The sequence below is a fragment of the Pelophylax lessonae genome, assembly GCF_965119305.1.
Source record: "Pelophylax lessonae genome assembly, contig: HAP1_SCAFFOLD_1177, whole genome shotgun sequence".
In the NCBI taxonomy this organism is placed as follows: Eukaryota; Metazoa; Chordata; class Amphibia; order Anura; family Ranidae; genus Pelophylax; species Pelophylax lessonae.
In genome coordinates this window covers 86-13,356 of record NW_028119204.1, presented here as the reverse complement: position 1 = coordinate 13,356, position 13,271 = coordinate 86, and the positions used below count along the sequence as shown (strand labels likewise).

The 13,271-nt window shown below is 36.6% G+C and overlaps 1 protein-coding gene across 1 annotated transcript; it reads right to left on the bottom strand.

Moving 5' to 3' along the window:
* Positions 1 to 11,958: 11,958 nt before the first annotated feature.
* Positions 11,959 to 12,705, bottom strand: LOC309544135 (olfactory receptor 10AG1-like; the record flags this gene model as incomplete). The annotated part of the gene is made up of 1 exon (XM_082276511.1): positions 11,959 to 12,705. One exon carries the CDS (start codon positions 12,703 to 12,705, stop codon positions 11,959 to 11,961), a length of 747 nt encoding a protein of 248 aa, XP_082132637.1.
* Positions 12,706 to 13,271: the final 566 nt, after the last annotated feature.

Genomic DNA, 13,271 nt, shown 5'->3' with positions numbered 1-13,271 from the left:
CATTGTACCTTACGCCTTTTTTCTGGAGCGTGCATTGCGTCATGTCATTGATCAGGAGCAGGAAGATGAGGAAGTTGCAATGCTGGATAAATTCCCAGGGGGGCTACTCCATATGAGACAAGTCAACAACAGGAGTCTGAAGAGGAGTCAGAGGAGGATGGTGCTGGGATGGTGCTGGGGTGGATGAGGAGGAGCAAGAAGAGCATGCTTTAAACCTTTCTGGGATCCCTGGTGTTGTCCGTGGATGGGGGAGGAGAACGAGGACGACATTATCTTGGATGATGAGCAGGAGCCAGGCCACTACACCGCTTCCAGTTTAGTGCAAATGGGGGCCTTCATGCTCCAGTGTTTTAAGAGGGCCCCCCGTATAAAAAGCATAAAGGGCAAGGACCAGTACCGGGTGGCAACATACTAAGACCCCCCTGGTACAAACAAAAAATATTACCACCATCACAGAGGGCGGTCAGAATGCAGCACTTCTAGGCCTTGCTTCGGGAAATGCTGCATTCTGCTTTTGTGTGCTCTGGCAGAGGAATTTCCACTCACAGAGAAACAGTTGCGGGTAGCAATCCAACAGCGCCTGCAAGAAGAGGGCAGTTTGAAGATGTGTTGGTCACTTCTGATATGAGATCATTCTTTCAGCCGACCCATCCACAGCTGTCCTCTGGATCCAGCATCAGGGAACGCCTAGACCGCCAGGTGTCTGACTACATCGGGTTAACGGCCGATGTGGATTCTCTGAGAAGTGATGAACCCCTGGACTACTGGGTGGGCAGGCTTGACCTCTGGCCAGAGCTTGCACAATTTGCAATGGAACTGTTGGCTTGCCCCTGGTCCAGTGTCCTGTCCGAAAGGACGTTCAGCGCGGCAGGGGGGATTGTGACCGATAAGCGCACTACCCTAGCTCATGACAGCGTTGACTACCTCACATTTATAAAAATGAATGAGGCATGGATCTCGGAGGAATTCAACACATGTGACCAGTAGACCATGTTTGATTCCAATTCTTCATGACAGCCCACAAATATCCGCCACCACCCATAACAATTCATTGTCCCTGTCTTAGGTAAATACAGCCTGCCTGTTGAATGCCTAATTGCTGGGGCCTGTAATGGCCGACACTTATTTATCCTGTGAATGCCTAATGTTCCTCCAGCCACAGAATACCAAGTTCTTTGCTGTCAGGTGAACGCCTGTTGGCTAATTTTTGGGGCCGGTACTGGCCGACACTTACTTCTTTATCCTGTGAATGCCTAATGTACCTCCAGCTACAGAATACCAAGTTCATTGCTGTCAGGTGATCGCCTGTGGACTAATTTTTGGGGCCTGTACTGGGCAACACTTACTTCTGTATCCTGTAAATGCCTAATGTACCTCCAGCCACAGAATACAAAGTTGTTTGCTGTTAGGTGAACACCTATTGGCTAATTTTTGGGGCCTGTACTGGCCGACACTTACTTCTTTATCCTGTGAATGCCTAATTTTTCAGACTGACATTGAAATCAATGGGTCTGTAAACATTCTGCTAAATTGTGGAATGGATGCGGACCCATTTTACAGACGCGTGAATATACCCTATCTGTAATTGACATGCATTTACCTGCTGCTGTCAGTTCTGGTTGATTTAGATAATAATTTTTTAAGGCAACTTTTCCAATAGCAATACTTCTGTTATGACAGTGTTCATGTTGTGGGACTATGTGTGCACAGCTAGTAAGTATTTTGTGGCTGCAAATATGACCTGAAGGTTTTTAATGTTTGCCTGCCATTGAAGTGAATGAGGTATGCCGCAAACTTGCGGTTCGCGAACATTTGAGAAAGTTTGTGGGTCGCATTCGCGAACCGCCCCTCCCAAAATTCATCCATCACTAAAGATCACAACCATCACAGTGTAGCGTCTTTAGCTGTGTAAATTCCAGTATACATCATCTCACAAAAGTGAGTACACCCCTCACATCTTTGTTAATATTTTATTATATCTTTTCATGTGACAACACTGAATAAAATGTCACTTTGCTTCAATGTCAAGTAGTGATTGTACAGCTTGTATAACAGTGTAAATTTGCTTTCCCCTCAAAATAACTCAACAATAAAAGTAATATATATATATATATATATATATATATATATATATATATATATATATATATACAGTGGGTACGGAAAGTATTCAGACCCCCTTAAATTTTTCACTCTTTGTTATATTGCAGCCATTTGCTAAAATCATTTAAGTTCATTCTTCTTCCTCATGAATGTACACATAGCACCCCATACTGACAGAAAAACACAGAATTGTTGACATTGTTGCAGATTTATTAAAAAAGAAAAATTGAAATATCACATGGTCCTAAGTATTCAGACCCTTTGCTCAGTATTTAGTAGAAGCCCCCTTTTGATCTAATACAGCCAGGAGTCTTTTTGGGAAAGATGCAACAAGTCTTTCACACCTGGATTTGGGGATCCTCTGCCATTCCTCCTTGCAGATCCTCTCCAGTTCTGTCAGGTTGGATGGTAAACGTTGGTGGACAGCCATTTTTAGGTCTCTCCAGAGATGCTTAATTGAGTTTAAGTCAGGGCTCTGGCTGGGCCATTCAAGAACAGTCACGGAGTTGTTGTGAAGCCACTCCTTCGTTATTTTAGCTGTGTGCTTAGGGTCATTGTCTTGTTGGAAGGTAAACCTTCGGCCCAGTCTGAGGTCCAGAGCACTCTGGTGAAGGTTTTTGTCCAGGATATCCCTGTACTTGGAAGCATTCATCTTTCCCTCGATTGCAACCAGTCGTCCTGTCCCTGCAGCTGAAAAACACCCCCACAGCATGATGCTGCCACCACCATGCTTCAATGTTGGGACTGTATTGGACAGGTGATGAGCATTGCCTGGTTTTCTCCACACATACCGCTTAGAATTAAGACCAAAAAGTTCTATTTTGGTCTCATCAGACCAGAGAATCTTATTTCTCACCATCTTGGAGTCCTTCAGGTGTTTTTTAGCAAACTCCATGCGGGCTTTCATGTGTCTTACACTGAGGAGAGGCTTCCGTCGGGCCACTCTGCCATAAAGCCCCGACTGGTGGAGGGCTGCAGTGATGGTTGACTTTCTACAACTTTCTCCCATCTCCTGACTGCATCTCTGGAGCTCAGCCACAGTGATCTTTGGGTTCTTCTTTACCTCTCTCACCAAGGCTCTTCTCCCCCGATAGCTCAGTTTGGCCGGACGGCCAGCTCTAGGAAGGGTTCTGGTCGTCCCAAACGTCTTCCATTTGAGGATTATGGAGGCCACTGTGCTCTTAGAAACCTTAAGTGCAGCAGAAATCTTTTTGTAACCTTGGCCAGATCTGTGCCTTGCCACAATTCTGTCTCTGAGCTCTTCAGGCAGTTCCTTTGACCTCATGATTCTTATTTGCTCTGACATGCATTGTGATCTGGAAGGTCTTATATAGACAGGTGTGTGGCTTTCCTAATCAAGTCCAATCAGTATAATCAAACACAGCTGGACTCAAATGAAGGTGTAGAACCATCTCAAGGATGATCAGAAGAAATGGAAAGCACCTGAGTTAAATATATGAGTGTCACAGCAAAGGGTCTGAATACTTAGGACCATGTGATATTTCAGTTTTTCTTTTTTAATAAATCTGCAACAATGTCAATAATTCTGTGTTTTTCCCGTCAATATGGGGAGCTGTGTGTACATTCATGAGGAAGAAGAATTAACTTAAATGATTTTAGCAAATGGCTGCAATATAACAAAGAGTGAAAAATTTAAGGGGGTCTGAATACTTTCCGTACCCACTGTATATATTGTTTCAGAATTGTCACTCTTTTTGTTTATTGCGCAAAGAAATAAAAGCCACATCAAATACAGTACCACCAAAAGAAAGCTATATTTGTGGGAAAAAAAGGACACCAATTTTATTTGGGTACAGCATCGCACGACTGTGCAATTGTCAGTTAAAGTAATGCAGTGCTGAATCACAAAAAATGGCCTGGTTATTAAGGGGGGAAATCCTTACGGTCCAGAAGTGGTTAAAGAGAACATTCAATTGGGTTTATTAAATATTTCTATACAATGTTTTTTCTTTACTTACTATGCTATACTTACTATACTTTACTATATTCTAAAATTGAATATATTTTTTAAATTGTTAGTTGTTATTTTGGAGCATTAATAAAGACAATACAGTAAATAGAAAAAAGACATGATATTTTCTCAAAGGAAAGAGGGAGACATAAAAAAAACATCAGATAATCAGTTAGGAAGTTTGATAATTAGACATTGCCTAGAAATTTCAGCAAAACAGACTAGCCTGCTGCATCATTTTTTCAATTAGATTTTTGGGGTGTCTTTGAATTCAGCCCTCTGTAGGGTGATCATTTTCATTCCCATCAAACGATGTGGCATCCTTTCATTCCTAACACATTACACAGTCCATACCATAATAGATATCTAGCAGCATGGTTATCTAGCACTGTTATCAGATTAAACTTTTTAAATAAAATTTATGAAAAAAAAAAAAAAATATATATATATATCTATATATATATCAGTATATATAGATATATATATCTACATCTATATACATATATATATATATATATATATACATATATATATATATATATATATATATATATATATATATATATATATATAGATATAGATATAGATATATATATAGATAGATATATAGATATATATATAAATAGATGTATATATATATATATATATATATATATATATATATATATATATATATATATATATATATATATATATATATATATATATACATATATATATATATATATATATATATATATATATATATATATATACATATATATATATATATATATATATATATATATATATATATATATATATATAGATATAGATATAGATATATATATAGATAGATATATAGATATATATATAAATAGATGTATATATATATATATATATATATATATATATATATATATATATATATATATATATATATATATATATATATATAGATATAGATATAGATATATATATAGATAGATATATAGATATATATATAAATAGATGTATATATATATATATATATATATATATATATATATATATATATATATATATATATATATATATATATATATATAGATATATATATAGATAGATATAGATATAGATATATAGATATATATATAAATAGATGTAGATATATATATATATATATATATATATATATATATATATATTTATATTTATATATATATTTATATGTATATATATACATATATATATATATATATATATATATATATATATATATATATATATATATATATATATATATATATATATATATATATATATATATATATATATATATATATATATATATATATATATATATATATATATATATATATATATATATATATATATATATATATATATACATATATTGATATATGTATATATTGATTGATATATATATATATATATATATATATATATATATTTTTTTTTTTTTTTTTTTTTCATAAATTTTATTTAAAAAGTTAAATCTGATAACAGTCAAGTCAAATATATTTATCAAACAGAAGGACATTTGAAAAGGAAGAAAAACATGGAAGTACAATATTTGTAGTCCAAATACATGAATGTATTACAACATTTTGATAACAAGACCATAAGAGCCGGTTCACACTACCGCGTCCAGAAAGTCGCCCTATGAAGGAGCGACTTTTTATCGCTACTTTAGCGTGACTTTGAAGAGACTTTGAAGAGACTTAAATGATAGGCGAGTGGGGAATGCCTGGGTAATCTTTTTCTTCTTCCTGGAAAGTCTGATCACAGTCGCTTGAAAATAGATAAGGATCCGACTTAGAGGCGACTCCCATTGAAGTCTATGTGCACAATTCGGATAGAGGTCGCATTGAAGTAGTACGGGAACCTTTTCTGAAGTAGGAGCGACTTCAGTAGTGCATATTAAGACGGCTCTCATTCATTTACATTGAATTTGTAATGACAAGCGACTTGGGGCGACTTGAGGTCGCACGATTCGCGTCCCAAGTCGGAGTAGTGTGAACCGAGTCTTAATGGTTAATTTGAAAACAGTTATTCAAACAAAGTGTTATGAATATTATCACAAATAAACAAGGCTTCTTTTTTATTCCTGCTTGGGAATGAGAAAAGAAAAGGATGTAATCTCTTCTAAAGATCTTGGGTCAGGAAATTCTGGATTACTATATGTGAGCATGAGGAATAACGAGGTCTAGATAGAGGAGAGGAGGAAAAAAAAAAGATAGAAAGAAGAAAAGAAGAAAAAAAAAGAGGATCTAGTAATTATTTTTCTGTTTTTGAGGCAACTAGTAAAACTAATATTGATGGAAATGTTGGACAAATTATTAGCAATGTTCTGCCAATCTGAGAGGTTCAAACAAAATTATAGATCTAGTTCCCACACTTTCAAGTGGGGAAGAATATAATGGAGATCTTTTAACAGGTTATAGACTGTAGAAATGCATCTTTTAGACCAATCCCTCAATCTGCAGGACATCTTAAATCTTGTCAAGGTAGGTGGTCCAGTTAATGAGCAAAGTTTAGTTTGTATGAAAGATATAATTTGATTATAGCTAAAGGATTTAGAGGAAGGCATATGGGGGTATCTTACAAAATACTTTGATGTGTGTGGCGTGTCACCAGGAAATCACCAATCCATATGAAACCTTTATTCAGCCACCTTAAGAACTGCTGTGAATGTAATGCAAATTCATTGTTACCAAACACTGGAGCACTGAAGCTAAGGGGGTGTGAGGAGAGATTAGGGGTCTCTGAGCTCTCTGCCTTTCCCAAACAGTGAGCAAATAGGATAAGGTTGGGCACAAGGTAGCAGGATGCATCCTGCTAGGAATTTACATTAAAGCCCCAAATGGGCAGCAAGGACACAATAGTACTTCAGTCTCAACCCAATGAGGTTGAGGCCCCATTGCAATAGTATAAGAAAACTGAGGAAACACTCCAAGAAATGTGATAGGGGGCATGGTAAGTATTTTGCAGATGACATTTTTTTGTCACAAGGTTTTGAAAAAATAAAAATATTAAATAAAAAATAAATTTTAATTTTATTTCTTTATGTTCCAAAAACTCGTGGCAACAAATGGGATCTACAAAATACTCCCCATGCCTCTTAGCAAATACCTTGGAGTGTCTACTTTCTAAAAAGGGGTTATTTGGGAGTGCTTTCTACTGTCCTGGCATTTCATGGCCTCCAAAACAGTGATAGGTAGCCAGGAAGTTAAATCAGGAAATAACGCTCTTTGAAAGCCTGAAGGTGGTCATTGGATTTTGGGCTCCTGCACACGGCTAGGCTGCCAAAAATGCTCTCACATGTGGTATCCCCATACTCAGGAGAAGTCATTTAGGGGGTGTTTGACCTGTCCTTGCATTTTATGCCCGACATTTGAAGCTTTTGCCACACATTATATATTTTTTAAAGCATAGGTCATAGAGAATAAAATGGTGGGTGTTGCAATTGTTTATGTCACACAGTGTTTGTGCAGCAGTTTTTAAATTGCAAATTTTTGGGAAAAATACACATTTTTGAATTTCAATGCACAAAAACACAAGATATTGACCAATTGTTTGGTGAAATATAAAACATGATGTTACACTGTCACAGTGTAAGTAGATACTGAAAGATATGCTTTAAAATTGGACACACCCGTGCAACAGTGACAAACTACAGTACGTACATTTTTAATATCCATAGGCAATTCTTTAAAAACCTTTTGATTCACACAGGCAGTCTAGTGATAGAATTACTGCCATTGAGCCATTGATCTGACATTCGTGGTGATACCTCACACGCATGGTGCAATTGCTGTTTACATACCGACATGGGACAGATGCCTGCATTCACCTTTATGAATGAGCACAGGGGGATGGGGGTGTTTATTTATTTTTTTACATTTTTTATTGCTTTTTTATTTTCACACTGTCCCTTCCTTTCTTTTTTTTATCACTTTTATTGTTATCACAGGGAATGTAAATATCCCCTGTGATAGCAATAGACACTGACAGGTACTTTTTACTGAGACATCTGGGGTTTGACTCCAGATCTCTCATCTGCCCTTAAAGCATCTGATCACACCAAGATTGGTGTGATCAGATGCTTTCCTAATTTAAAAATGGCGTTGTCTATATCCAGCAAAACCAAAGTGATGAGATGCTCATTGCTTCCGGTTTCTTAGACCATAGAAATGATTGGAGTCATTCTGGTCTCTGATCGGCTCTATGGTAAGAAGGTGGAACCACTGGCTACATTCTTGTGTTCCCCAGTGGGATAGGAGATCCCGAGAAGTGGCGAGGGGAGGAGGATGCCCCCTCCCGCTGCTTGTAAAAGCAATCCAGCAGCTAATTAGCTGCCAGGATTGCTTTTACAAGAAATCCAACCGTCGACTGGAAAAAAAAACATTACTTGGATAATGCCTGCAGCTGCAGGCATCATCCGGTATAACCATTCAAAGTCCAGCAAAGTACCAGTACATTGCTGGTCCTCGTTGAACATATTTTGCATGTAACATTCTTTTTTTCATGCAGCCTGTGAGATGAATGAAAAAAGAGAACCAAACAGATTTCTCTATTCACATCTATCAATGCGGATGAAGAAATCTCTGTGAAAAAAAGTGAAAAAAAAAATATGCCGAAGCATAGAAGTGATCCGCCCACTGACCACCCCAGGCCCCTTATGCTTGGGCATATACATTCTTTTTATAACTGCAGATGAGAACTCACCTACTGCAGCGCTGCAATCACTAGCATATGTATTCTAAGAGCAACACTCTGTTGCTGTCAGAATAAGCAGATCAGTGCTGCAGCTAAATGGTGTTCCTGCAAAGCAAACAACAATGGTCAACATTAAAACACTGTAACAATGGAACTCAATAAAGCAACAACTTCTTTTTTGACTTTTTTATTTATTCACTTTTTTTTTTACTTTTCTTTATTAATAACTCAATAAAATACCTTTTTTGTTATTGAAAACTGTGCCCAAAGGAGAAGAAAAATATATATGCCGAAGCATAGGAGCGATCCGCCCACTGATCACCCCGGGCCCCTCATGCTTGGGCATATACATTATTTTTTTAACTGCAGATGACAAATCTCCTCCTGCAGGTCTGCAAGCACTGATGTATGTATTCTGAAAGCACACCTTGCTACTCTCAGAATACAAAAGTCAATGCTGCAACTGAATGGCGTTCCTGCAAAGCAAACAACGGTTAACAAAAAAACACAGTTGAAATGGAACTCAATAAAACAACAACTTTTTTTTAATTCATTTTTTTTTAACCTTTTTTTTAACTTTTGTAATTTTTATTGTTTTGTTTTTTTTTACTTCTTTTGTAACTTATCAAAACTATACCTATTAACTTTCCAGCATCTGATTTTAGGATCTCTCAAAATGTGATAGCAAGTTTCCTGACTATCTAACATCTTTACAGACCCTTGTGTGCTAGTTGCATGCCCTAGACTGTGCTGTGTTGTACCCTATACTAATACTCAAATAGTGTGTGGTAGCAATGGAAGTAGTCCTTGATGTAGAGAACAGATTGGCCAGGACAGTAGGGACAGAAAAAGCAGGTGTTTCTTCCTATTCCGTTTCTGCTACAGACGCAACATCTTAGGGGTGGCCTTTGGGTTGGAGCACCAGACAGGACTTCAGGAAAATGTCTCTCATGCAGCAGGCATCTGGATTTGGTGTTTGGGCCACAGCACCTTCTGGATACAAAAGGGCTGTCATGATATCTCCATGAAGTTATAGAAAGGACCCACTTCTTCCTGTTTTTATGTAAATTACAAAAGTGATATATAAAGCCAACTGAAATAAATAAACATACAATCTTGTGTACCAGTGTCTGACTTTGTGGGAAACTAAATATGGCTTCATCATTGTATTGTTGAAGTCCACCCCTCCTATGTTAAGTTTATAGTCGTGGACACAGAGAGGTTTCTTAACAACACCAGATGCCGTGCTAATTTGGACCATACCATACCATGGTGTGGGGTCGTTTTTCAGGGGTTGGGCTTGGCCCCTTAGTTCCAGTGAAGGAAACTTCTAAGACATCAGCATACCAAGACACTTTGGACAATTTCATGCTCCCAAATTGTGGGAACAGTTTTGGGATTGCCACTTCCTGTTTCAACATGACTGCTCACCAGTGCACAAAGCAAAGTCTATAAAGACATAGATAAGAAAGTTTGGGATGAAGGAATTTGACTGGTCTGCACAGATCTCTGACCTCAACCTGATAGAACACCTTTGGGATGAATTTGAGTGGAGACTGCGAGCCAGGCCTTCTCATCTAACATCAGTGCCTGAGTTTACAAATGCACTTATCAAAGAATGGTCAAATATTCTCAGAGACACACTCCTAAACCTTGTGGACAGCCTTCCCAGAAGAGTTGAAGCTGTTATAGCTGCAATGGATGGGCCAACTCAATATTGAACCCTACGGACCAAGACTGGGATGCCATTAAAGTTCATGCTCATGTAAAGGCAGGTGTACCAATACTTTTGACAATATAGTGTGTGTGTGTGTGTGTGTGTGTGTGTGTGTGTGTGTGTGTGTGTGTGTGTGTGTGTGTGTGTGTGTGTGTGTGTGTGTGTGTGTATATATATATATTCACACACAAACAGTATCTCACAAAAGAGAGTACACCCCTCACATTTTTGTAAATATTTTATTATATCTTTTCATGTGACAACACTGAAGAAATGACACTTTGCTATAATGTAAAGTAGTGAGTGTACAGCTTGTATGACAGAGTAAATTTGCTGTCCCCTCAAAATGACTCAACACACAGCCATTAATGTCTAAACCGCTGGCAACAAAAGTGAGTACACCCCTAAGTGAAAATGTACAAATTGGACCCAATTAGCAATTTTCCCTCCACGGTGTCATGTGATTCATTAATGTTACAAGGTCTCAGGTGTGAATGGGGAGCAGGTGTGTTAAATTTGGTGTTATCGCTCTCACTCGCTCATACTGGTCACTGGAAGTTCAACATGGCACCTCGTGGAAAAGAAGAGGAATGCAAGGTCTCCAAAATCCACCAGCTCCATGATGTCATCAAGGAGGAGTGGAAGAGGACTCCAGTGGCAACCTGTGAAGCTCTGGTGAACTCCAAGCCCAAGAAGATTAAGGCAGTGCTGGAAAATAATGGTGGTCACAAAAAATATTGACACTTGGGACCCAATTTGGACATTGTCACTTAGGAGTGTACTCACTTTTGTTGCCAGCAGTTTAAACATTAATGGCTGTGTGTTGAGTCATTTTGAGGGGACAGCTAATTATACAATGTTATACAAGCTGTACACTCACTACTTTATATTGTAGCAAAGAGTCATTTCTTCAGTGTTGTCACATGAAAAGATATAATAAAATATTTACAAAAATGTGAGGAGTGTACTAACTTTTGTGAGATACTGTACATATATATATATATATATATATATATATATATATATATATATAAATAAAAATAAAATATACCTGCGCCCCTAGAAAGCAGCGTACTCCTAACTCCTGGTAGGTTAAAAGGTATAAAAATGATTAAGGGAGTCGCGCTAGATTATGATAGGGCAACTGGACAATACATATATAAAATACATAAATCTGTCAGGACCATGTAATAAACATATGAAACATGTATAAAAATACACAAATATATCTTTTAGAACACTGTGCAGTCCCCTTTTATGGTAGGTGATCCAACCAATAATCACAATAAAGTTCATATATATATATATATATATATATATATATATATATATATATATATATATATATATATATATATATATATATATATACTGTATATGTATACAAATATATACATATATAGTATGGGAAAATTATTTATTTATGTTTACTTTTCTATCATATTGAGATTTTTATTTTAAAATATTATGATTTTATTTTCTCAATAGCTTTTTTAAAATCCTTGTTCCTGAATGTGTATATGATCGGATTAATCAATGGAGTCATCACAGTGTAAAACAGAGAGAGGACCTTGTTCAGCATATCTAGTTGACCTTTTGTTGGAAACAAATACACAGCAATTAGCGTCCCATAAAAAATGCACACTACGGTCAAGTGAGAGCTGCAGGTGGTGAAGGATTTTTTTCTTCCTGTAATTGATTTAATTTTAAGGATAGTTGAAACAATATAGATATATGATATAACAATTAACACAAATGGAGCTATGACAAATATGTAACATACTACATAGGTCTGAATATGAACCCATGAAGTATCGGAGCAGGAAAGCTCAAGTATGGGTTCATAGTCACAGAAGTAATGATGAATGATGTTTGGTCCACAGTAGTATAAACTGAACAAGGGTGCGGAATCAGCCAATGTCATTGTAAAACCTAGTAGCCAAACTATAATCAGTGATTTAATGCAAATTGATTGGTTCATTAAAGAGTTGTAATGCAGGGGCTTACAGATGGCCAAATACCGGTCATAGGACATCACAGTCAGTAGAAAGCACTCTGAGACCTCAGCATGGGCAAAGAAGAAAAACTGGATGAAACATCCAGCAAGAGACATGGTGCATCCATCATGTAAGATGATATAAAGAAGGTTGGGAAGAATATCTGTAGACAGAATTATATCAAGCAATGATAGTTGGGTGATGAAGAAATACATGGGAGACTGAAGTGTTTTACACAGATGAAATAAAACCACAATAAAAAGATTTCCAGAAATAGTAACACAATATATGAAAAACAGCACCAAAAAAAATAGAATGTTTATGCTTTTTATATTTGGCAAACCTGGTAGTACAATATAGGTTACGTTATTGTGATAGCCCATCTGGTAAGAGAACATAAAAATACATAAAAAGTTAGGTTTTAACTATAAGAAAATCTACTGTGTTCAATTTCTCACAATTCTGGTGGAGGGCAAAACAAAAACAACATTTTATCTGACATTTATACTTTCAATGTTATTAGAAACTTTTGTTAATATGTTAAGATCCAGCTGAGTTTTAACCTTTCTGCATAATTCTGTGTTATTTGTAAACCATTGGTCATATTACTCATCTTTGTATCATCAGCAAAAAGACACAACTTACCCACCAAACCTTTAGTTATATCACTTACATAGAGATTAAATAGAACAGGACCTAGTACAGATCCTTGTGGTACACCACTAGTGACTGCTCTCTGTTCTGAGTGAACCCCATTTACACCCACATTCTGGTATCCATC